This window comes from Schistocerca piceifrons, chromosome 3 (genome assembly GCF_021461385.2).
Source record: "Schistocerca piceifrons isolate TAMUIC-IGC-003096 chromosome 3, iqSchPice1.1, whole genome shotgun sequence".
NCBI lineage: Eukaryota > Metazoa > Arthropoda > Insecta > Orthoptera > Acrididae > Schistocerca > Schistocerca piceifrons.
In genome coordinates, this window is record NC_060140.1 from 749,247,167 (window position 1) to 749,274,973 (window position 27,807).

Consider the following 27,807-nt stretch of genomic DNA (forward strand, 5'->3'; position numbering starts at 1 on the left):
AAGACAGAAAACTGACTTTCATGTGCTCCAAATAAAAAACAATTTGTGCCAGAAAGGAACATTATACCACAGTAGAGCTGTTTACAATAGGTTACCAAAAGAAATTAAAGTAACAAATGATCTAAAAATATTTAAAGCAGTATTAAAAGAAGATCTGTTTGCACATCACTTCTACAGTGTGGATGAGTTCCTCCAAAAGCTTTGAGTGCCTAAGAAAGTTAATGCTAAGTTTATAACCCACATTCTTTATCAATTGCAAAAGTGTTGTGTAAATATAACTACATACTTGTAGCATGTAGAGACTGTAATCATTAATATTTGTGTATTTATATTTTCAGTTGTAATTTCCTAGCTGAAGTGATTTAATCAAAAGTCACAGCTAAAAAACATACTCATTAATACATAGAAAACACCTGTGAACATGATGACATATTTACATTAACTTTTCCATTATCTGATGTGCTGTACTGTACCTGTAAGATTTACTGGACCAAATACATACAAATACAAATATACATGTACAATCCCCTAGCCCTGGCCTGGTCATAAGAGTTTGCATTTGGTTGTCTGTGTGGTTGTGTGTGAATGTGTGTACTATTGTTGGAAACAGAACTAGTGCTCAAAAGATATTGTGAATGCTGTTTCCTGTTATGTGTTAACTGTGCTCCATGCATCAAACCACTACATGTGAGTGGTTGCCTTTCCCTTATTCTACATATTGCTCCATCCAGAAATTTCCATTATTGTTACAAATGCATCAAAATACTATGTTCTAATGAGAATATTCTAACAGTCAAAATGGTATAAAAGATTATTTAAGCTTGGATGTTTTTCTTTTAGGCACCGTTCCGTCCTCCCAAGCCACTGCCACCAGAACTTCATGTGACAGCTAGCAGCTATGCAGAAAATATGCAAGCACTGTGGCTACATCAAGCCTACACAGATGTTGTTTTTGTGGCAGGTAGTATAGGTTTCTCAGCACACCGATTTGTTTTGGCAGCTGCTTCACCTACTTTTCACAAGCTGCTAGTTGCAGGACTTGATCTGGGAGTGCGCAGTTCTAGTGAGTCCAGTATGGTAAGTTCAACACACACAAAAATATTTCATTCATTTTAAATACTGTAACTTGTACTTTATTAAAGGTGTAGTGCACAGTCGCTGACTGACACAAAGAAAGTAGTGTTATCTTTTTTCTTTGTTACTGTGAAAATAGGATATCCTGTGTGTTTCACAGTCTTTGTATATTATATCTGTAATTTGTTGACAGTCATCAAGGTGTGATTCGATCCATTTTTTAAACTGGACTCTAATTCCACAGTTACTGAATATAGCTGCAGGAGAATGTGATGATCAGTAACACTGAAGGTTTTACTAAGGTCAATAAATGTACCAGACACATGTTGTTTGTCATCCACTCCTAATAGTATTTCATTTAAAAAGGCAAAAATTGCTGACTGGATTGACTTCTCAACTTGGTAACATTACACTTCAGTGCCTTGTGAGCCAACAATGTCCCAATGTTTCAGGACTTTGTCAACAGCATAGAATGCCACAAATTATCATCAAGATAACATTTTTAGTTGCCACTATCAAATAGCCACTACATGAAGTCCATTGAATCTAACCTGTATTATGAGAAAGACACTTAATATACATAAAGACAGCTGGTTTAAACATAGTCACTTGCTTTATTGGCAGCAGAGCTACATGGTCTTTTGGGATCTACAAATTTCAGTGTAACAATTTTTTCTATTGCCAGCAGAGCTCCATGTTCTTTTGGGACCTACACCATAACGATGACTGTCAGACTGAAACAAGAGGTAAAATGACTCATCTCACCAGACTACATTGTTCCATACCTCTTTAATTCAATAAGCAATTTTGTGGCTCATGAGTAGAACTGCTCACCATATTGTGGAATTTATAGCTAATACAGTGGTCCTGTTTCCTTTTCATTTCAGCAGCAATGTGCTGAACATCCATAACAGCCATTCAAGGTACTGCTCACCTATTGCAACAATCTTAACTATAACTGTGCTACCTGCTGTGTTTCATAACATATTCTGTCACATCAGGGATGATTAGAGTTTACAGTGTATGAGAGCCAAGACAATTTTATTTCATACCTCAGAATTGGGTCATCTTTAAGCTTAGCTAAAGAGCACTCAAGGGTTACAGACAGAATTCTGTGTTCCATCCCCTTCCTTTAAAAGAATGAACACATCTGAACTAAACCAAAGAGATCCACATTATGCATGTTTCTTGTTTCTTACAGCATCATAAAACTGTATTACTTGCCTCTTTTTTCCATTTCTCTTGTACTTTTGTTCTTTATTACAGATAGGCTGCCTGTCTTCCAGGAATGTGTCACATAATTTTTCAATGACAAACATTTAATTTGTGGAAAGGATAGAATGCTACTCATTACATAGAGCAGGTGTTGAGTGGCAGGCAGGTACAATGGAAAACACTGCTAAAATATTTACTTGTAAGCTTTTGAAGTCCTTCTTTGTAGAATGCACCCCAATTCACACAAGCACATCTCACAAACACATAGCCACCGCCTCTGTGTGCTGAGTCAGTCAGGCCCCAGCACCTGGAGACAGTTACCATGTATGTGTGAGTTGTGCTTGTGTGAATGTGTGTGTTCTACTTCAGAAGAAGAACTTTGTTGCAAAGCTTATGAGTAAATATTTTAACAGTTCTTTTCACTGTGCTTTTCTGTAGCTCAACGCCTCTTCTATGTTGTGAGTAGAAATCTGTCCTTTCCATAATATTTTTGTTGTTCCATCATGGACTTTCCATTGTTTAAACATTTGAGTAATTTTATGATGTGAATTGGCTAATACAGAATTTGTCATCTTTGAATAGCTTGAATACCACAAAAATAAAATAAAATATTGTGCACTTGCTGGTTGTGTTAATAGAATTTATTTCTTGCTGTCAAAATATTTTCCTATGTTGGAACACATATGGAGTCTTGATAAATATTAGAGTAATCACATATTTATATTGCAGGTAAGCACATTTGGTGAGGCAACTGTGGGTGACTTCAATGATGATACAGAATGCCTCATTCGTCAGTCTGACAGTTACTTCAAACCTTCTCGGTAAGTGTGGTTCCAGATTATTTTTTTCTCTAGTATTTGCTTCAGACCAAGAGAAACTGCATGAACAAAGACCATACCATGAAATGTTTTCTGGATGTTCCCAAAATAGACATAATTAGCTGAACAAATCATTATACCTGCTTTTTGTACCAGTCATCAACATCAGGTTGTGAAATAGGGACTGCTACTTGTCCTTCAAGAACTTCATTTGTCCTTACACTGCTAAGTGGAATGACTCTAGATCAGCCTCTGATTCTTGTTAGTAGTAGCTGTTTTTTTTTTTAGGTCTTCTTATGACAGTCAAGTATGTTGAGCAACCACTGGCAGAGGTTGGTTCTTTCCTGCCTACTAAGTGATAAGAGAGCTTTCTTTTCCATATGTTGTAGTCAACTGCTGGGAACCAAAGTGCGTTAATAAATAAAATATTCAAATACAATATTGTATTTTTGGAAATTAATGTATAACTACACACTTCAGTGTACTCATCTACACAGAATCTACTTAATCTTGTTTTATTATTACTTTTTTAAAATTCATGTGCACATTATTGAGTTGGAGAAAACTCTCCTTATTGATCTTACATTTGCTGTTAGCTTATAACAACTTGCATGCTCATTTCTGCTCCCTGTGTTTTAATGATGTTCAGAAAGACAAACCATATCAGATTCCTTCATGAAATATTTGAAGCAAACAACTTGTGCCCCCTTTATTTTTTAATTCATCTGATATTCTAGCCAAGAAAGTTGACTCTCTTTTGGTCTCTCTTCTTATGTGATGGGAGATTCAGCTAGTCTAGTTGTTTACTTACTATCTGTCAGCAATTTGAATTTAAGTTAAAATGTTGCCAGTTTCTACCAGTTAAACAAACCAACTGCTTTTATTTGTAGTATTTCCTGTATTTTTCTGCTTCCAACTTGGCTAACTTATTTAAACTCATAATATTCAGGAATAGGATTTGCAGTGTGTACTCCTACTTCTAATTGGCTTTAACTGAAACAGTACTATATTAAATTTTGTTTCTATCAGTGTTACAGGCCTTGGTCTAAGCATGGCAGAACTGTATATGCCTTACTCACACTTTCGGCAGCTCAGTTAGTTAACCATTAGTTGAGCTTATTTATCAAAACACTCACATAGTTCACAATATTCTGTCATCTGTGCAGACCAGGGCACAGATGTTTATATGTGTGTGTGTGTGTGTGTGTGTGTGTGTGTGTGTGTGTGTGTGTGTGCGTGCGCGCGCACGTGTGTGCGTGTACGCATGTGCGTTTTTCTTGTTTTTGTATTTGTGCTGTAGCTCGACAAGAGATTTATTCTGAAAGCTAGCAAGTTTTTTTTCTGTTTTGTATGTGCCTGTCAACAACTCAATCCTCCTCCTATTCAGTGAGTAGTCTCGTTTATTCTCAAATTATTTACATAATTAATAGTTATGTTATTGTTTTCCCATGAATCTACAGGAAACACCTTCCATTCACAAAATCAGAAGGCATATCTGGCATGAACTGAAGCTTAGGTACCTTAAAAAGCTGTTTCTTTTCCAGTTTTTGTTAGTCAGACATTTCCCATAGCCTCTTTTATTTTTGTATTTTCAGTTTGCGTGGTTCACATTTTATTATGTTTCTCAAAGGACCTAATTTATAGTTTTATAGCTAATGTCTTTTTTATATGTATATTTATAGGATATCATACTTCAGTCAGTGAAAAACAGAACCCTTTTACTCTGCTGGCCATTCAAAATGCGACACCAAGAATGACCAGAGAGATTGATCAGAGCCAAATTTATTTGGGAGATAACTCATTGTACAAAGATCACATGACAGAAAATACAACCTCATGTAAAGTGAGAAATATGATGAAATCAGTATTGAGTGTTGCCACAATTGCTGGCTATAACCGCTGCTACATTCTTGGGCATTGAAGCAGAAAGGTTCTGGATGTGTTGTTGGGGTATAGCAGTTGATGCTGCTTCCACATATTGGCAAAAGTGATCTGGCATAGCAGTGGATGGTGGATCCTGGACAGTCAGTCCACAATCATCAACCAGATGTTTTCAATAGGCGAGACATTGGGAGAACAGGGAGGCCAAGGCAGCAATGCAATCCAAGGGACAACAGAGAAGTCTTTAACATTGCATGCCACGTGTGTTGAAGCATTATCCTGTTGCAATGTGGCTGTCATCAAATTTTGAAGGTGTGGGAGGACAACAGGCTCAAACACTTCAGAGATGTAATGCTGGCTGGTTAGTGTACCGGCAATGCATACTAGAGGAGTGCAGGAGTGGAAGCCAATACCACTGTAAACCATAATACGGGGTGCAAGATCAGCATGGTGAGGCATACAGTCCAACAGTGTCTCACCACAATGTCTCCAGACTGTACTCCAACCATCATGGTGTTGTGGGCAGAAACAGGATTCATTAGTACAAACAATGTCATTCCATTCCATTGCCAATGTCCTTCATTCATCACACCATTGCCAGCACAAACAACTGTGCCATTGACTCAGTGGTAAATGCAGCAATGGGATGCTTTGGGCACAGTCCATTCTGCTGCAAATGATGTCAAATAATACACAAGGACAAAGGGGGTCACAATCAGTCCCATCAGTCTGTTATTCCTTCCTGCATCCAGTGATTATAGTTCCCCATCACAGTTGCTTGGTTCCGTCTGAAACAATCACCAATTTCTATGAAGGATAATCTGCTAATCCACAATCCCTACAGGCAACTACTCTTCCTCAGTTGAACACTGAAACATGCTCAAAAGACACTTGCTGACTTCTATGAGGCATACTGGAGCTGCTCACACAAAACAGTCGCACAAAAGAAGTGGTGCTACTGGCACCTATGGTGTGCACCTGTGCTGAAACGCTAGTCATGTACATACTGCATATTTAGCTTGAGTTGGATTCTTCCTTCAGGGCATTGCATTTTGGGTGGCTTGGATAACCTTGTTTTCTATCTTCTCAGGAATGGGTAGAGGTATCAAGTTGAAATTGATGTCAAATAGTAAGGTCTACAATCCCTTGTCAGTGTAAAAAAATTAAGCTTCTAAGTCGATACAATCAAAATACAAAATCCATGTATGCTATATACTTTGATACTCGCAAATTCATTCCTCAAAACTTATAGATGATTTGTCTATGTAAATAATTAAGTTTTTATGAAACCCTTAGAGTGAAAATTCTGCTTGCACTTGTCTGGTTTTTTATTTTTTACATTGCATACATTGTCACAGAATTGCTTCTTTGAACATATCACCAAGTTCCTCATGCTACTGCCCCAGTAAAAATACAATCTGTGATTTTGACATAGTGTCACATTTTTTGTAATCTGTTGGTGATATCACAAATGTTATTGTGTAGCGTTGTTTTCTGTAAGATATTTGAAATTAAAAATTATATTCACCAAAAAGTACACAGAAGGGAAAACCTTTTAAGCTAGCAGTTACTTTATTTGGAAAAGATAGGAAGTCACTGGAGAAAAAATTCTATTGAAGGATGAAATGGGAAAACTATCCAGGACAAGAGGAAACATCTATAAAATAATAGTAACAGATGTTATATGAAACTCCAACAAGTTAGAATTTAAAAGAATAAACAAGTCAGTGGTGCAGAAAGGACAGATGTGATTAAAATGGGGAGGAATAGAAAAAATTGAGGATTCATCACATAAAGATATGAAAAAATGAATAACAGGTTGTTGGGGAAACAGAGAATAATGGAAGTACAAGGAGAAGAATGGGACAAAGAAGGCAAGCAGTGATAGCAGTCTCTATAGAAAGCTCATGCCTCTGAAGTTCTGAGGTATTAGTTCTTAGTATGCTAATTGTGGATAATGAAGAATCAAAATAAAACTTTTTTGATGTGCAGCCATTGAGTTATTCACAAGAATTGCTGTGGTTTCAGAAGAATACTACATGACAGCTGTATAATACACTGAAATAAGACATACATGAGTTGATAGAAAATCTACCCAAATCATGACATGCAATTCATATGTGATACAGTTACAGGGTGTTTCATAAAGGGCTAATAGTGTGAGACCATAGCTGACATGGAACTGGTAAAGCATTTTCCATCCTGAAATTCACTGAAGTCAGTGAGTCAATTAACATGACTCCATGGAGATTTCATATCAGAACTTCCAACAGAGAGAACAATTAATAATGGTACAAGAAATTCAGTATCACAGCTTGTGAGTAGGGGGGAAAAAAAGAAAAAAAAACACATATGTTAGCCAGAATTATCGTCAGAGAAGTTGCATTATGTGCAAGAATCATTCACCAAGAATGCCAGTGAAAAAATTGTGTGAGCCATTAGGTGTAGTTACATGGCCAATAATGTAGTGTTTTCACAGTTGTTGAAGGCACTTTTGTTGTATACACTGCCACCTTGGGATCATAAGCATCTCATTATGAGTGTCTTCTTTAGTGTTCAGAATAGTCACCTGACGTAATTCCATTTTTTCTTTTTTTCTTTTCGAGTTGTGGGATTATATCAGATAATCATGTTCATGCCTCAAATGACACTCCACTTTCACTGATGTCTTGAGGGGCAATATTCTGGGGTAGCTCCATACTTTAGCAAAAGTAAGTTATAAGAATTATGTGTAGGTTTCATTCACATACATCTTGCAGGCATCTCTTTATGCAACTGAGAATCTACATCTACACTTTGCAAATCACTGTGTTGTGCATGGCAGTTTTATATGGTGACAGAAATATAAAAGGAGAGACATTTAAATTGTGATTTACTTCAGTGTATATTAAACCTGAAATGTTCAAGCTGGAATAAATGTTTCTTGAATGTTAAGTTAAATGTTGATGTGCTTCACATTGAAGCTTTTCCCCCTAAATGGATCTAAGCTTTCAGGGCTGTCCAGCTATATGTATGTTTAATAAGTTTACCTGTATAATGTAGGTTCGTACAGTTGTTTAAATGATCAGTTGGTATTTATATGAAGCCATAGTCACCGCACTCTACACCGCTGCTGTTGCACTCCACTCTCTTGAAAAGCTTAGTTAAGTTTAGTTCTCACGTTAGACATGTGTGGCTACCTACATTCATAGCACACTCTGGGATGTATGAATGTAGTTGTCTCAGTTTTGGGGGGACAAAATATTAATAAATTACAGTTCCAATGCAAAGATGGACTGTTGGTATAGAACTGGACCACATGCAGACTCGAACTAACACTCATAAAGCAGCAGAGATGAATGTCTAATCATGCATGTATGTAAATGTGAAACTCAGATTTCCAAAGTTGTTAAAATGATTAAATTTGTAACTTTTGAATACATATTTATTTATACAACAGTTCTCTTCAACAAAACAGCCACATTTGTATTTATTTTCACGAGATATTATATCTCAGCATTTAAATAAACTTAATTCCCTAACTAATTCAATAATGGCTGCTGTGCACAATACAATTAGAACTGCTCCGACAACACATCTTTTTATTCCAGTATCTCAGGCCAATGTAAAAAGTATTATTAATTCAGTGTCAAGAATGCTATGTCAGCAAACAGTAGCATCAGCTACACAGAGTATATTCTGGCAGTCACTTTCTTTCACTGCCACAAATGTGTTAATTCTCAAGTGCATGTAGTGTGGAGTTTGTTGAAGTAGAGTTGTGCCATTAAACCCTGTCAACATCTGACATACAGAATCCATCTCACATTTCTCATCTCGTAAGTCGATTAGCATTATTACAGCAGAGTGTGTGTCCAATTGTAGCATTTGTTAGGATCTTTTCCCGCTCCATTCTTGTATGAAGTACAGGAATAATTACTGTTAAATATCCTTGTGTGCACTGTAATTAATATAATTTTATCATCAAGACCCCTGCAGGAGTGATATGTATATATTCCTAAGTTGATCATTTAAAGCTGATTCGTGAAACTTTGCAATTAGGCTTTCTAGGAATAGTTTACCTCTGTCTTCAAGAATGTGACACCTCACTTTCTTCAGCATCTCTGTAACACTCAGTCACGGGTCAAACAAACCCCTGACCATTTGTGCAGCCTTTCTCTGTATACATCCTCCCCCTGGTCAGTGCATCTAACTGCCATGCGGTGGGCCTGGATTTGAGTCCTGGCCAGGTTGGAGATTTTCTCTGCTCAGGGATTGGGTGATGTGTTGTCATTATCATAATCATCAAAACACAAGTTGCTCATTGTGGTATCAACTGAAAAGACTTGCAATTCAGTGGCCAAACTTCTCTGGGTGGAGACTCCCAGCCATCAATGCTATACAATCATTTCATTTCATTTCTCTGTATACATTCAATATCCCCTGTTAGTGGTATTTGGTCTGCCTCCTACACACTTAAGCAATATTCTAGAATGGATCGCACAACTGATTTATAAGCAATCTCCTTTGTAGACTGATTGCATTTCCTTACTATTCTACCAATAAACTGAAGTCCCCCCCCCCCCCCCCCAACTTGCTTTATCTGTGCCTGAGACTGCACTGAGGTGGCAGAAGTCATGAGATACCTCCTAATATCACATTGGACCTCCTTTTGCCCAGCATAGTGCAGGAGCTCAATGTGGTAAGAATTCAACAAATCATTGGAAGTCCCCTGCATAAATATTGAACCATGCTGCCTCTGTAGCCAACCATAATTGCTAAAGTATTGGTGGTACAGTATATAGTGCATGAATTGACCTCTTGATTATGTCCCATAAATGTTCAATGGGATTAATGTCAGCTGATCTGGGTGGCCAAATCATTTGTTCGAATTATCCTTATTGTTCTTCAAACCAATTGCAAACAACTGTGGCCTGGTGACATGGTGCATTGTCATCCATAAAAATTCTACTGTTGTTTGGGAACATGAAGTCTATCAATGACTGCAAATGGTCTCCAGCTAGCTGAACATAACCATTTCCAGTCAATGATTTGTTCAGATGGACCACAGGACCCAGTCTATCCCATGAAAACAGAGCCCACACCATTATGGGGCCACTACCAGCTTGCACAGTGCCTTGTGGACAACTTAGGTCCAAGGCTTTGTAGGGTCTACACCACACTCAAACCTCTTATCAACTGAAATTGTGACCCATTTGATGAAGCCAAGGTTTGCCAGTCATCTAGGGTCCAACTAATATGGTCACAAGCCAATGAGAGGCACTGCAGATGATTTAATCCTGTTATCAAAAACACTTGTGTCGGTCATCTGCTGCCATGGCCCATTAACACCAGATTTTGTCACACTGTCCTAATGGAGATGTCTGCTGAATGTTCCACATTGGTTTCTGCATCTATTTCACACACTGTTGCTTATCTGTTAGCACTGACAACTCTACACAAACCTGCTACTCTCAGTCGTTAAGTTATGGCCATTCACTGTTGTATTGTCTGTGGTGAGACGTAATGCCTGAAATTTGGTGCTCTTGGCACACTCTTGACACTGTGCAACTTGAAATATTGGATTCCCTAAGAATTTCTCAAATGGAATGTTCCATGCATCTGGCTTCAACTGCTATTCTGCATCCAAAGACCATTAATGTCTGTTGTGCGGCTATAATCATGTCAGAAAACTTTTCAAGTGAATCACCTGGGTACAAATGACAGCTCTGACAATCAACTGCCCTTTTGTACCTTATGTATGGAATACTACTGCCATCTGTATATGTGCATATCACTATCCTATGACTTTTGTCACCTCTGTGTATGTGATTGTTCCAGTTCACATCCCTACAAAGAGTTATATGCAGACATTAATGTGAGTTGTCAAAAGAAATATTTTCATTGTTCAGCTATAGATTCATAAGAAATGTGTGTGTGTCATTAGTATCTGGAAATGTTTCACTTAGGCTATAAGTTATACATGTGTCATCATTATTTGTGTAGTCAGATTCTTTACCAACAACATCAAAATTCACACATTTACATACACCCTGCTTGCGAGTCTTATTCATCCTGGTAACATCCCTGGGAATTTTTATAATATTCTCACTATTTAATCCATTTTCAACCATGCTTATCCCCAACTCCCTATTTAAACTAGTGAAACACCTTTCCTCAACATCATCATCAATATCATTACCATCATTATCAACTTTATCATCAACACTATCATCAACATCATCATCATTACACATATTCAGGTCATACACATTCAAATTATCCCCCAAAATATTATTTCCCCTTTCTAAAGTTACCAGATCCCTTTCACCAATACATTTATTCTCACAGCATGCACTCTCTCTTTCATTCACACATGTCTCTGAACTACTACAAATCTGACTACAAATTACATCATCTGACAAAGTGTTGTTCTTTTCTGCCCAAGTGTAAAACTCTGTTAAATCAAATAAATCACAATTACTTTTATCGACTGTATGTTCTTGTGTACTGAAAATTTTATCTTTATCAATATCATCATTATTTTCCTCCTGAAATTTCTTCAATGAGTAACAACTAATGACCTCATGTTATAGCTTAGGTTTGGATCTGTCATGTTTGGGTTTATGATAGTCACATCCATTGGTCCTTTCATCACGCTCACCTTCTGCCTCAACCTTGTGGACCTCCAAGGGGGTGTCTACTCACTTTTTATTTCCTGAATAACAACTGGTTCCTGTTTAGACTGCTGTTTGTGGTTCTGCCAATGTCTCTGATCAACATTTCTGTTCCCATTCCTATGCCAAACATTACCTGCTTGTTGGTAGTTACTATTGTACTGATCTCTAGCAAAATTTCTGTGATTTTGATCCATAAAGTGTTCTCTATTTTGTTGATTATTTCCGTGAAAATGTTGTTCAGTTTTTGGATGAAAATTATGGTCCTTCTTTTGAAAGTCATTGTTATATCCCCCTGAATTTTGACTGACACCTTGATAATTTTTTTGTTCCCTTTTTTGAAAGTTATCATTTCCCCAATTTTGACCACTACCTTTCTGAGTAAACCCACTGTGTGTTCTTGTTGTTACCCTATCCAACTTTTCAATATAATTGAGAAACTGCTCAACATTACTATCAGGACAATGAACTAAACTCAACTGCATTGCTGATTGCAATCTTCTCTTTAAGGTATCAATTTTGATCAAGTCATCCAAAGGTTTTGTTAAATGAATGAGTTTTTGAAGTTCACTTTTGCAAAATTGTTTCATGCTCCCATCTGATTCTCCATAGTTTCTCCCATTCAAAAATTCACTTTTGATTCTAGTTTGTTTAAGAGTATACCAAAAATTTTCCAGATATTTTGATTCAGATTCTGAAAATGTCATCCCCACAGCTACAATCTGGTTTGCCAAAGTCAAGGCTTCCCCTTCCAAGAATTTTTTCACAAATTTAATTTTCATATCATCTGGTGAGTGAGGTAAAAAACAATCCTTACAATACTGTATAAAATCAATGGGATGTAAGGGTCCATCTACCGAAAAGTGCTTCACTGGAATATTAGATACAAGATTGCATGTGTTGACATTGTGATTTTTGCTTTGAAATATTATAGTCATAGAATACCACTTTTTCTTCATTTTGTGAAGTGCAAAAAAGAGTTTAACATATTAACCCCAGCATCACAGTAATATTATTCATTTTTGAAGTTTGTTATCGACAATCCAACTGAGTTTTAAAGTAACAGACATATTCACACATCCAACACTAGAAGGACAAATGATCTTCATTACTGCTTACTCAATGTAGCTTTGGCACACAAATGGGAAAAATAGGCAGCTATAAAACTGTTTGCCAATCTACCCTTGGAAATGAAATGTCTGACAGATAGCAGAAGTATTTTCATGTGTAGATTAGAGATGTGTATCGTTAACAGTAGATTCTATATTATAGAGGAATTCTTGAATAGAAATAATGTAAGGTTTACTAAAAAACACCTGTACATGTAGTCAGAAAAACATTTTTTTTCATTTTTTAGAAGTGTGTATGTGTCTATGCTTGTTCCATTGAATGTTCCACCTCAAAATGTTTGTTGTGAGTATCATCTATGGAACAAGTAACTAACTTTGTAACTGCTTTCAGAAAGAAGCAGTAATGCAATCACTAGTATCAGTTATGACTTATATTGATTTTTGCATCAGAAAGAGGAATGTGCAATGAATATCTGTGAGAAGTGCTTAAAACTTGAAAGAGATCCTCTGTCAACTAATGTATATATTTTTCCTTTGTCTCTTATTGTTGTCATGTTCTCAGACCTTGTATGTGTAATTTATTGATTCCAGTTACATAATTATGGCCAAAACTGCATACTGGTATATCATTTATTTCTCGTCACTTCATTAGTCATGGTCCAGTCAGTAGCCTTTGGACTAATAAATTTGGCATTACTTGTGATTGGAGCGTAAATTTGTAGGGCCTGTAAATTAAATTTTATACATTCAAAGCCCTTGGGTTCAATCCCTAATCACTCCCAGGATTTTCATCTGCCACTTACCATTTGGGTATGTTCGTTAATGTGATAAATGCTGAGCTGCGCCTTGGTTCGGAGCATATGTTAAACCATAGGTTCGCCTATAACTGGCTGTGTTAGTCAGTTCAAAAGTCAGAGGAGCACTATAGTGTTCAAAGCAACCTTCAGGTTGATGGCACTGTACTTACATCTATGTACTTGAAAAGTAAGATGTCATTCTGCTTGCAAACTCGGAAATATACATACAATACTCTACACAGTATATGCATAATATCAATAATATGCAATGTTTTACACACATATACAATACACAGTAATTTGCAATACTAGTAAACTCTCATAACAGAGTTACCATAGGATTTAAAAATTCATTGCGCATGACTTACATAATATGAAAATACTGCTTCACATTCTGCTCCTGTCACACAAAAAATTAATTAGTTACTTCAGCTCCTTCAGCATACTGTTACTACCCATGTTTTTCTATCAGAGTTTATTTCAGTGTTGCAGGGAAATTCTTCTCAGTTTCGGGCTTCCAAGATTTCTTAACAGTGCTTTCATTAATTTGATACTGGAATACAGATGTCATTTTACAAAGAAAGGCTCCTCGGTTATGTTCCGTTTCTAGTGTTACCGCTATGAATGGGGTCATCGATCTCCAGTTTTGGGGATCTTGTAATGCAGTCTCAATGGTCGTCCACAAATCTAATGATAGAAAATGTTTAATATTAAGATACTTAAAACAATTTCTAAAAGATTCTTGTTGTCTTTTTTTCAGCGTTTTTGGAAATTTGTTGTCGAGAATATTATTTTTGTTCCTTTTGTAATTGAGTTCTAGGTATTGTGACTCCCTATGTGGCCCTAGTGTGTTTATTTATATCTAAGTGCCCCTTGTCACACTCTAATTACATTTCCAGTTAATGGCATAGTGTTTCCAATTAATAGCATAGTGTTGACAGTTATTTTCTCTTTTCCACTTATCCCACTTTAATTTTAGAAGAAAAGAATGTATTACTCCTGGAGTACTTTTATTAATTTGTTCATTAAAAATACCCTTCCAAGAACTTCATTTCCCCAATTATTGGCACAGTACTGCAAATTCAAGCACCTACAGCATACACTAATGATTATTCATGATTCGGAGAGTGTCCAGTTCTTTCAACTAGCAACTGACTCACACAGAACTTCCCACACAAAAGCGCATATTAGCAGACTGTATGTGGAGGCTCCATAAATATTTCTGATAACTATAAGTATTGTTGCTCTGTTCATATTACTTTAATAAGTTTGAAAATAGTAAATGCTCTCTGCTATCTTGCATGAAAAAATTCACTTAGCACTAATACCCATATTATATTACAAAGTTTTTGATTTGTCAAGTGTCTGGGAGCAGTTGAAACGGCGCTCCAGTTGCCAGGTCCTCACCACAGACAGCAGTAAGAGATTAGGATCTTCACGAGAACTCAACCATCCAGCTCTCCAAGCAATTAGAATTGAACAGGTATTGTGCAATATTCTCTATTGTGTCACCTGTGTGTTGATGTGAATTTTTTCAGAAAATAGTAATAGTTTTAGCAAGATATGTTTTCGTAATGTAATTACAGACAGATGTGAAACTTCAGTCACTTAAAAAAAAGAACATAAAAAAAGTCAATTGACTATGAACTGTTGCATGATACTACTCTCCTCTCTCTCTCTCTCTCTCTCTCTCTCTCTCTCTCTCTCTCTCTGTCTTACCCCCCCCCCCCCCCCCCCGACAATCCCTCCCTCCCTCCCACCCTCACTCTCCTCCCTCCCTCCCTCTCCTCTCTGTCGTACTCCTCTCCTCCCGTCTCCCACACAACATACAATAAGAGCATACAGAAGTTCCAGTATTCTAATAACAATACATTTATCTGCAGCTGTGATGCAATGAAGATGTTAAGTACTTTATTTAGAAACATGCAGTGTCTTCTCTTTTCAAATGTAGCTTTTGTCTGCCACCTTTATTGTAATTTTTATGAGCTTGCACTACTGAATAATTTTGAAAAACAATTTGATATCACTCATCTATCACTCAAATAATTTCAGAAAACTCCTTTTTATTATCTAATGCTTATCTTGTCAATTTCATTAGCACATGTGTTGCTTTCAATTTTCAGTGTGAGGCTACCAATACTGTTGGAGGGAGCCAGAGACCTAACAGGCCATGCTGCAGTGTTCAGACTGTAATAACATTAACTAAACTGGTAACACCACAAGCCATGCAGCAATGCCTACAGTTTTTGTACACAGGATCCATTGACCCACGGTACTGTGAATTGCAAGTAAGTTTCCATTATGTTATTATACGTGTTACTGCCAAAAAAAGTCAAAGTTGCATGTGATTTACTGCAAATCAGATCAGTTTCCTGTGAACTAAATAATTAATAAAATTACAAACACTCTTTAAAGGAGCCCTAGGTTCTTTAAATGCCGGGTATATTATATATTGTTCCCAACTTGTTCTGTACATTGATGTTGAAATGACACTGTGCAGAGCTTAGTTGTGTCTGTTATATACAGGAATGGAAACAAAGAGAAATATGGATTTTGTCTTTTAACTGTATTATGTATCACATAAAAAACTTAAAAATATTGTTTAAAGTATTATCAAAATATAATTCAATAGAATAGCACAAAAAATAATTTCAGAACCCAGGGAATAGCTATAAAATATGAAGTTTACCAAAATGAATGAAATATTAGCATATCAAGTACTAGTATGCAGAATTATCTTCTGAATCAACCATACAAAACCAGATTTAAATATAGAAATGAAAAAAGAGAAAGAAGATATACATATAATAATATTAGATTAGTAAGAATTCAGCAGAAATCAGAGCAGTAAGTCACTGATGGGGCAGTGGGTGGAATTCACTGACAAATGTCATATTGCATAACTGGCACTTGCTGCATATTTGGAGAACTGAGTAAAAGTGGTTTATGAAGATCATTGGTAGAGGTGCAGAACATGAAAAAGCAGCGAAAGATTTAAACTAGGAAAAAACCTAAAGAAAAGAAACAGGAAAGACGGGTCAAAAATGAAGAAAGAGAAGAGTTAGGGCTAAAGAGATACAGAAAGCTTGTCATAAGTAGAATAGAGAGAGGAGAACTCATCTACATATTGTTCTGAACTGCTTCATTTAATTTTCAATATTGGTTTTATGGAGTTGGAATTTCTCTTTTTTATTGCATCCCCACCCTCACACAAGAACCTTGTAACTTGAACCTACAGGAAACCTACATTGCTATCATGACACTGTAATCTGAAATTCTCTCTTATCAAATCATGTATCTTGTCCATTAAGATGTTATTTTACCACCCAGTCACCCCTGAGAGATGCTAATTTTGCATGAGAAACTGATTATGCCCTTTTAAGGGACCAGTTTTCAAAAAGAATACAAGAACAATTTTACAACTTCTTACCTTAAGAAACTCAAGGAGCAGAAAAGTGGCACTATGATGGCACTAGATCAGTATTTTTTTCCACACTTGCATCATCATTTAAATGAGAGGAAAACTACAATATTGTTCCTGTATTGAAAGTTATAAGTGAAACTTGATGGAATTACAACAACATGAAAATGATAGATTGCTACTCACCATATAGAGGAAGCATTGAGTCACAGACAGGCACAATGAGAAGTATTGCTAGAAATTTGTCAGTTTTCAGACAGTACGTCTTCAGAAGCAAAAAAATCACACATGATTCACACAAGCACAACTCATGCACACATGGCCACTGTCTCTGAGCACTGTGGGTTGGCTATGACAGCCTTAATATCCAGAGGTAGTGGCCATGTATGTGAGAGATGTGCTTTTTTGAATATGTTGTGAGTTTTCTACTTCTGAAGAAGGACCGCAAAAACTAAAATATTTCTAGTGTCTTTTTCATTGTACCTGTCTGCTACTCAATGCCTCCTCCGTGTGATGGGTAGTGATGTATCCTTTCCATATTGTTATTACTCCATCCTGGACTTTCCATTGTTTGAAGTGAAACCAGATGATAAAGAAAAATGTGGGACTAAGAGTAGTAAGAAGTGACAAACAGTAGCAGTAGGAAATAAAAGGAGTTAAAGTGGGAATATTTTAAATTCAGCATCCAGTCATGAGTGTGACAGAATGAATAAAAATCAGTAGAATTGTTAAAGTATGTCGTACATTATGATATGAAGAATGGCATAACTGTGCACAAACATGAAAGTACCTAAATTCTTAAATTATGATGCTCTGAAATGTTAGAGCATGACTATTAAAATGTGTTACATCACATCAGGAGTGCTTCTTTTTGAAATAAAATGGCGAAGAGTGATATAGGAAAGACTCTTTGATTAGTAATACTGGTCAGATCTGTCTCTTAATTTGTCTGCATTTTGCATCTTGTAAGCCCCTCCTCCTTTTCTATTAAGAAATGGTGAGCTATTATGCTGTCTGGGTTATGTAGCATCAGACTTCAGATAATGATAGCACCTGAAGTGCAGACTTAATCCCAAGGTACATGTGCCAATTCACTAAAGTTTCTGATTATTAGCCTACTGGTACATGTCCTGCCAAATCTTTCTCTCCTTCATTCCATAAATTTACACCAAAATAATAAAATGTGATGAATAGGTATTCCTGCAAAAATACACAGTTGAAATTAACAGAATTTATTTTTATTGAGGCATAAGTGAAGTGCCTCTATATGTCCTAATCACAATTGTTCCACAATCACTTATTTACAAAGTGCTTCAGAGTATGCCATTGCCATCTTGTTCTGTATGGTCATCCATTAATGATGTATGCATTTATCAGGTATGAAACTAAACATATATATAAAAGTGTAGACTCGGAAGAATCCGATTCTACACTTTTACATGCAATTTCATGACACTGCACACACCTGTAAGTCAATTGTTATGATAGCTCAGTCTGAAGTTACTAGCTCAGTCACATGAAATGCTGTCATCAGATGCCAAACTGCACCCTGCGTGTAGTACAAGGCATCTCCATCATCAGCATTATCCCACTAGAGCAGAGATGAGTAAAGGCAGATTCAGTTTGTCAGGTACAGGTTTGATATCAGTACACCACTAATTGTTTCCAAAATGCATGAGAAGCAAGGATTTCTTGAAATAAAAGAAAAATGCCAGAAATTAGTGAAATATCTCAAGGGGAGTATTGACAACATCGCTGCACAAAGCAAATTAAGTATGCCACAGTTCCCAGTCTAGATTTTTTGCTTCTACTGCGGAAATGTATGCTGTTGTTGAGTATCTTTCCAGTTTTAAAATCAGTTCAATTCCAGGTACAAATGGATTCAGACAAACTGCAGTTTAAACATGGCAGATGTTCATAAAGAGCCAAAGTATGCAGTATAGATTCCCATGGCTGGCAGCAAGGTGAAATTTTCTGCCTGCTCACCACTCCCTTCCCCATACCCATTATAGTTCCCAGCTGAGCTCATGTCACTGTTCCACCCTCCAAGCCTATTGTAGTTCTGTGCTTGAGCAATACTCGCAGGTTACATGTAACAACAGCAACTAATACATAAATGAAAGATGGCAGTCACAATTCCGTCCAGTTCTCAAACTTTCACTCATTCTGCGATCTAGTGTCATCTGTTGATATTATTTCCGCAATGGGTCCTTCTGTTATAATTTATTCTTGCAATAACAATTGCAGTCAGTTTAAAGTGATCTGTTTTGTTTATTAGATGTCTAATTCTGGATTAATTTTCTTTCTCATTTCATCTGAATGTCACCATCTTGTTCTAAAGCTAATTAAAAGCTGGTAATGTTTTCCCCCAGTATTCTAATATATGAACAGCTACCAAGCTTTCATTTGCAATGCACTTCATAGTTTCTCACAACCAAATCAAATACTGACTTGGGTTCAGAATCATGTAATGTTTTTTGAAGGACAATATTTTCGATTTTCGCCATTGAAAGATACAGTTACTTAAAAAGCAGCGTAAACATACATACATGGTATCATTTTGGAGTAGGAATTAATATCAATGGAGAAGAAACAAAAACTTTGATGTTTGCCAATGACGTTGTAATTCTGTCAGAGACAGCAAAGCACCTGGAAGAGCAATTGAACAGAATGGGCAGTGTCCTGAAAGGAGAGTATAAGATGAACATCAACAAAAGCAAAATGAGGATAGTTGAATTAAATCAGATGATGCTGAGGGAATTAGATTAGGAAATGAGATACTTAAAATAGTAGAAGAGTTTTGCTACTTGGGCAGCAAAATAACTGATGATGCTCGAAGCAGACAGGGTAGAAAATGTAGACTGGCTATGGCAAGGACACCATTTCTGAAGAAGAAAAATTTGTTAACATCGAGTACAGATTTAAGTGTCAGGAAGTCTTTTCTGAAAGTATTTGTATGGAGTGTAGCCATATACGGAAGTGAAACATGGATGATAAATAGTTTAGACACGAAGAGAGTAGAAGCTTTCAAAATGTGGTGCTACAAGAGAATGCTGATGAATAGATGGGTAGATCACGTAACTAATGAGAAGGTACTGAAAAAATTGGGGAGAAGAGAAATTTGTGGCACAACCTGACTAAAAGAAGGGATATGTTGAGAGGACACATTCTGAGGCATCAAGGGATCACCAATTTAGTATTGGAGGAAAGCATGGAGGGTAAAAATCATAGAGGGAGACCAAGAGATGAGTACACTAAGCAGATTCAGAAGGATGTAGGTTGTAGTAGTTACTGGGAGATGAAGAAGCTTGCACAGGATAGAGTGGCATGGAGAGCTGCATCAAACCAGTCTCTGGACTGAAGACCACAACAACAACATGGTATACATAAATGTATGTAAACTTCTGCTGCAAACTTATTCAAATACAACAAAAGTTCATGAGTTGATCAAATTTAATGGTATTTCCACCTGTGTTCCAGAAAATTGTCAATTTTTTTATTGTTGCTTTCCATCCTGGATTTGATTTTTAAGCAGAGCGTTAGATTGTTGTAGTGCCTAGTTCATAGTTTCTCACATATCCATCCATTGCACTAGCACTGCAAATCAAGTGTCACATGAACGACCAAGCAAGATCAATACTGTATAGAGCACTTCTGTGCAGCAGAAAATCTTGAGCCCATTTGAATGATAGTATTCTTTGTTAAGCTCTACCCTTTGGAACTCTTCGAAATAAATTTGTGTGAAACCACAATAGCTAAAGCTTCATCTGTAAATTTAAAAAGACCCCTATGTTAATACACTGAACACTGTAAAAATGTTTACCTTGGCGGCATTAGTTTAATCTGCAAATATAAGGACCCCATATTTTTCGAATAACAGATTTTGGAAAAATCTCATCTTATATTCAGGTAAATATGGTACTAGAAAATATTGCAGAAGTAGAATGTTAATCAAAAACAGCAATTGCAACTTCCTAATTTATGTTAATAAGGTGAAAGTATCAAAATTTCTGAAGCACAATCATCTCATTTATCCATTCCTATCAGTTGTAACTTTACAAAAGTAATTTTTTTCATGACATAAATTTTTCTTGAAAATGATGAAAACTTGGAAATTTTGCAATAGCATTTTGTTTTAGTCCCTTTAAGCAACTCCTGAATGTTATGTTCATAGTTCAAAGAAAACTACCAACTTAAAATTACATTTACCAAATTTTCACAAAACTTGACATCAGTGAAATTAACAAAGTTTACAACATGTCATTGTTAGATGATGCATTGATGCATTAGAAAAGTATTTTTGTATGCATGCCTTGAGAGCAGCCTTATTTAGTGTAACAAGTTGGAGATTGATTAAACATGTGGAACAAAATATTGACATTACAAAAACCAGGAAATTCAGTTTCCTGTGAAAAGAAATAGCAATAATACATAAGATGATTTAATGTGTTTATGACCATACCTTTGCTCTGAGAATACTGAACACACAGGAAGACATCAATGGGTAGCATGGAAGGACCGCACACATGCAACATTTTATCTGTGATTTGCCTCTAGCTTGCCTCAACACACTGCTCTGAGTACTTTACCTTCATTGATACTCCACTACTCACTGTATGGGGTGTGGTGGTGTACCACTACTAGTCATTTCCTTTCCTGTTCCACTTGCAAACAGAACAAGGGAAAAACGACTGCCAATAGACCTTCATATGAGCCCTAATTTATCGTATTTTAACTTCAAGGTCCTTGGACACAATGTATGTTGGAGGCAATAGAATCATTTTGCAGTCAGCTTCAAATGCTGGTTCTCTAAATTTTCTTAGTAATAGTCCTTGAAAAGAATGTTGCCTTCCCTCCAGGGATTCCCATATGAGTCCCTAAAGCATCCCCGTGAAACTTGTGTGTTGTTTGAACCTACCTGTAACAAATCTAATAACCTGCCTCTGAATTGCTTCAATGTCATCCTTTAATCTGATGTGGTATAGATCACAAACACTCAACCAGTACTCACGAATAGGTCTCACTAACATCCTAGATATGGTCTCCTTTACATAGGAACCACATTTCCCCAGAATTCTCAAAATAAACTGATCAGCCATTCACCTTCCCTACCACAATCCTCATATGCTCATTCCATTTCATATCACTTTGCAGCATTATGCCAAGCAGTACACTACTAATGCTGTATCCAAACATTAAGTTTGTTTTTCCTACCTGTCCACAATAATGTACTCTTTTCTACATTTAGAGTTAATTTTCACTCATCACACCAACCAGAAATTTTGTCTAAGTCATCTTGTTCCCTCCTGTGGTCACTCAACTTGCTGTACATCACAGCGTCATCAGCAGACAACCACAGACCGCTGCCCTGATCGGCAAATCATTTATGTATGTAGAGAACAATAGCAGCTGTATCACACTTCCATGGAGCACCCTGGATGATCCCCTTGTCTCCAATGAACACTTGCCATTGAGAACGACATACTTGGTTCTATAACTTAAGAAGCCTTTGAGCTGCTCACATATCGGGGAACTTATTGCATATGCTTGTACCTTTTTTAACAATCTACAATAGGGCACCATATCACATGCTTTCTGGAAATCTAGAAATGTGGAACCTGCCTGTTGCTCGTCATCCATAATTCAGCTATTATGTGAAAAAAGGGCAAGATGAGTTTCACACAAGCAATGCTTTCTAAAACCATGCTGATTTGTGAAGGTAAGCTTTTCAGTCTCAGGAAAATTTTGTGAAGATCAGTTTGGATTCCATAGAAATGTTGGAACACGTGAGGCAATACTGACCCTACGACTTATCTTAGAAGAAAGATTAAGGATAGGCAAACCTACATTTCTAGCATTTGTAGACTTAGAGAAAGCTTTTGACAATGTTGACTGGAATACTCTCTTTCAAATTTTGAAGGTGGCAGGGGTAAAATACAGTGAGCGAAAGGCTATTTACAATTTGTACAGAAAGCAGATGACAGTTATAAGAGTCGAGGGACATGAAAGGGAAGCAGGGGTTGGAAAGGGAATGAGACAGGGTTGTAGTCTCTCCCCGATGCTATTCAGTCTGTATACTGAGCAAGCAGTAAAGGAAACAAAAGAAAAGTTTGGAGCAGGTATTAAAACCCATTGAGAAGAAATAAAAAGTTTGAGGTTCGCCGATGACATTGTAATTCTGTCAGAGACAGCAAAGGACTTGGATGAGCAGTTGAATGGAATGGACAGTGTCTTGAAAGGAGGGTATAAGATGAACATCAACAAAAGCAAAACAAGGATAATGGAATGTAGTCGAATGAAGTCGGGTGATGCTGAGGGAATTAGATTAGGAAATGAGACACTTAAAGTAGTGAAGGAGTTTTGCTATTTGGGGAGCAAAATAACTGATAATGGTCGAAGTAGAGAGGATATAAAATGTAGACTGGCAATGGCAAGGAAAGTGTTTCTGAAGAAGAGAAATTTGTTAACATCGAGTATTGATTTAAGTGTCACGAAGTCGTTTCTGAAAGTATTTGTATGGTGTGTAGCCATGTATGGAAGTGAAACATGGATGCTAAATAGTTTAGACAAGAAGAGAATAGAAGCCTTCAAAATGTGGTGCTGCAGAAGAATGCTGAAGATTGGATGGGTAGATCACATAACTAATGAGGAGGTACTGAATAGAATTGGGGAGAAGAGGAGTTTGTGGCACAACTTGACTAGAAGAAGGGATCGGTTGGTAGGACATGTTCTGAGGCATCAAGGAATCACCAATTTAGTACTGGAGGGCAGTGTGGAGAGTAAAAATTGTAGAGGGAGACCAAGAGATGAATACAATAGGCAGATTCAGAAGGATGTAGGCTGCAGTAGGTACTGGGAGATAAAGAAGCTTGCACAGGATAGAGTAGCATGGAGAGCTGCATCAAACCAGTCTCAGGACTGAAGACCAGAACAACAACAACAATTCTGCCTTCAGTTTTACATGAGAGTACACTTGGGAGGATGCAGCTGTGCTGCAGGTATGGTGGAGATGTGTACATCTGTACTTAATCCCAAACATATTAGTCAAAAAAGAAGACACAGTTTTCTGCACTAGAAGAGAAGGAAAATGGTTTGAAATTTTATTGTCGAAAAAATGTGCTCTTCAAGACTGAGACCTTCTCAGAGTCTGTAGGTACAACACAGTCAGAGAACTAGAAATTCTGCATTCCAGTTGGCTTGCTGCACAATTATTTAACAAACTGGAGAGCCAAAGATTACCTTGGTGCAATCCCAGACTCTGCTAGCCAGTTTGAGGATATTTTTCCACATTTACCACATTTATTTAGTCTTATAGTGGCCCTGGGTCACTTTTTACATAACCAGCCTAAAAACAAAAGGTAGTTTTCAAAACACATTTTGTTCAAGTTCATTTATGTCACTTGAAACTAAAAAATAGAAAATTTTAAAAGGAATGCAAAAAATCCATTAGTGTGAACAATAGATTAAGTTTTACAAGCAAATGTGTGTTGAAATTAGAGTTGAATTTTTGTTTTACAAGTTTGTTACCTGTTTCTCCACTTCAAGGAATATTAATATGGCATTGTAGTTGATATCCAGCATGATTTCCTCAACCATCAAAACTTTTTTCCCTATTTAATTTTCAGATTTAACCCAACATTATCAGAGTATGAAAGACTATTTTTGTGAATATCATAACTCATTTGATGTCCTGAATTTAATCATATGATGATGGTATTTCATATCATTGAATCATTAATAATGTAAAAAGATGTGCCTTGCATGTAATATTGACATTTACTTACCAATTAGGTACCAAAGTAATATTCTTTAAAAATATTAAAAAGAAAACTATCAATCATTTGAGAAAGAAAAATGTTTGTGCACTGTTGTCAAAGTTTGTTCTCAGGGCACATCTTGTTTGCAGGCTTATCAAATCAGTTATATAAAAACTGTCAAATTTTGAAACATGAGTCCTCCTGGAAACTTTTCTGTGGACATCTATGTTCACCATGCTTTCTAAGTTTCCATCTTTGTGGGGCACTTAGGAATAGTTTGTTACCTGGTTAGCTGGCAGCTGATCTAATGGTGTGGATCCTCATGTGATTTGCCATCAGGGAGAAAATAGACTGTTTGAGTGTCAGTAGAAATGTTGTTTACTGTATCTTTAATCTTTACAGTGAAAATCTTTGGTAACTGTTGAATCCATTCATATAGGCTTTCATAGAATCTTGTGACTTCTTTCATTACTTTATTGATTCTAATGAACACATGATTTTTACTTTTAAGACCCTCATGGATGAATGGAGTTTTTTTGGCCTTGTGGGAATATGCTACAGGATTTAGGTGATTTGTCATTTTCCCAGTTTAGTGACAAAAGTTGAAAGGTCAGCATCTGTAGCAATATCAAATTCTTTGATCAAGTTTCTGGATCACTTCAGTCTAGTACCATACAACATTTCCACCACTGTAGGATCGTTTTCACTGTGGAAGGATCTGTGGAAGCCTAGTATACTTGTGGGTAATATGTTACACCATGTAGTTATAACATGGTCTTGTGTGACACTCTTTAACTTATGGTAGAGCCTTTCAATTTTTTTTTCCATTAACCCGTAGGTGGTATTCAGTCATTCTTATCAGCTTACAGACACAAATCTTAGGCAAGGCTCAGACATACTAGATTGAAATTGTGTTCTTTGTTCTGTTACTATCTGTTGTGACATTCCATATCCGGTAATCAAGCAGTTACCTGAAACTATATTATTATTGTTAAAAAATACTGTTGCTACTGTCTCTGCTTCAATGTTTCAAAGGAGCACACCATCTATCCATCTGGTGAATCTGTCTATACAAGTTAAAGAGTAAATGATCTGTTGGAGGGTTAAAAACTTCATCTGAAAATATTAATCAAATTTAGGGACTTGTCAGTACATTAATTAGTATGCCTTGCAAGTCTACTCTTCTGTAAAGCTGCTCATGCTGTACTCCATTGTTGCATAGCTTTCTTTAAATTTGGTCCAACAAATTTGGAAGGTACAAGTTTTATTGCAGGGGTGAACCAAGATGTGATTATGCTTGAAAAATGTGATCCCAAAATGGCTTAGGTAAATATGGATGAATTGTTTCCATTGATATGTCCTGATACAGTATTAATCAGCATTGCACCTTGACTTTAAATCATTAAAGTTCCTCAACTTTTTCATGTGAGACAGCTATTTCATCATTTCCCATCATCTCTAATTCTTCCAGCCTGGACAGGTAATCATCCACTACATTTTCTATCCTGTATGTTTGACACAAATCAGTTGTGAACTGAGAAATGCACTAGAGATAACTGACTTATGATGTCAAAACTTTCTCTTTCTTCTGTTTGGATGGAACAGTTAATGGGGTCTGATCTAAGTAGACAGGAAATCTTCTTGCTTCAAGTAGATATTTCAAAAATTTTATTACTAAGTAAATACTGAGAAGTTTCCTGTCATAAGCTGAGAAGTTCTTCTGGGCATGAGAAAACTTATCTGAAAAGAAACCAGTAGGAGTCCAAATTCCATCCTGTTTCTTTTGTAAAGGCTGGTCCTGTGAAAAAATTTGATGCACCCACAAACACTGCAAGTCACTAGTGCAACTTGCTGAGATTTTTCTTGCATTTTTCAAACTTTCCTGTTGCTTTTGGACTCCAGTCAGCGTTTTTTGTCATTATTCATACTTGCTTACAGACAATAACTTAGAAGAGCTTGTTTTTTGTGCAGCGTTTTCTAGATGGTATCGATAGAAGTTGAGCATGCAAAGAAATGCTCACAATTGTTTCACAAATTCTAGATAAGGCGTATTTACATTGTCTGCTATTCTCTCTGTGTTTGGTTTGGTGTCTTCTGATTTAATAATACAACTCAAACTTTACTTTCTGAGTACCAAACATAGATATTCCAATATTAATCTGCAGAAAATACTTCCCATGCCATTTGAGATGCATAACTAGATCGTCAGTATGTCATCTATCTGGACAAAACAAAAAATCTAATCCCTGCAGCACCTAATAAATCTTTGATAAGTGCTAGATGTGTTCCTTAACCTAAAGGTTCATCTTCTGCTGCTAGTTGGATTTGGTGATAAGTTTTTGAGAAGTCTGTCTGTGAAAATACCTTATTGATATGAAGGATTAAGTAAACATCATCTGTCCATTTGGTTGACTAGCTATCTGAGAGGATATTGTTATTAAGATGGCAATAAGTGTAACAAAAATGCCTATGCCCATCTGGTTTTACAACCACATGTAGATTACTTACTCACTAGAATTTTGAAGGTTGAATAATGCCATGGTTTAATACACTCCTGGAAATTGAAAAAAGAACACATTGACACCGGTGTGTCAGACCCACCATACTTGCTCCGGACACTGCGAGAGGGCTGTACAAGCAATGATCACACGCACGGCACAGCGGACACACCAGGAACCACGGTGTTGGCCGTCGAATGGCGCTAGCTGCGCAGCATTTGTGCACCGCCGCCGTCAGTGTCAGCCAGTTTGCCGTGGCATACGGAGCTCCATCGCAGTCTTTAACACTGGTAGCATGCCGCGACAGCGTGGACGTGAACCGTATTATGTGCAGTTGACGGACTTTGAGCGAGGGCCTATAGTGGGCATGCGGGAGGCCGGGTGGACGTACCGCCGAATTGCTCAACACGTGGGGCGTGAGGTCTCCACAGTACATCGATGTTGTCGCCAGTGGTCGGCGGAAGGTGCACGTGCCCGTCGACCTGGGACCAGACCGCAGCGACGCACTGATGCACGCCAAGACCGTAGGATCCTACGCAGTGCCGTAGGGGACCGCACCGCCACTTCCCAGCAAATTAGGGACACTGTTGCTCCTGGGGTATCGGCGAGGACCATTCGTAACC

The 27,807-nt window shown here is 37.0% G+C and overlaps 1 protein-coding gene across 1 annotated transcript in view; it reads left to right on the forward strand.

Moving 5' to 3' along the window:
- The window catches only part of LOC124789602 (rho-related BTB domain-containing protein 1), a 385,406-nt gene that overhangs the window by 288,378 nt on the left and 69,221 nt on the right, over positions 1-27,807 (forward strand). The window contains exons 6-9 of the mRNA XM_047257011.1: positions 841-1,077; positions 3,019-3,110; positions 14,871-14,991; positions 15,632-15,796. Coding sequence (XP_047112967.1) covers positions 841-1,077; positions 3,019-3,110; positions 14,871-14,991; positions 15,632-15,796 — 615 coding nt within the window. The remainder of the gene's footprint in view (positions 1-840; positions 1,078-3,018; positions 3,111-14,870; positions 14,992-15,631; positions 15,797-27,807) is intronic.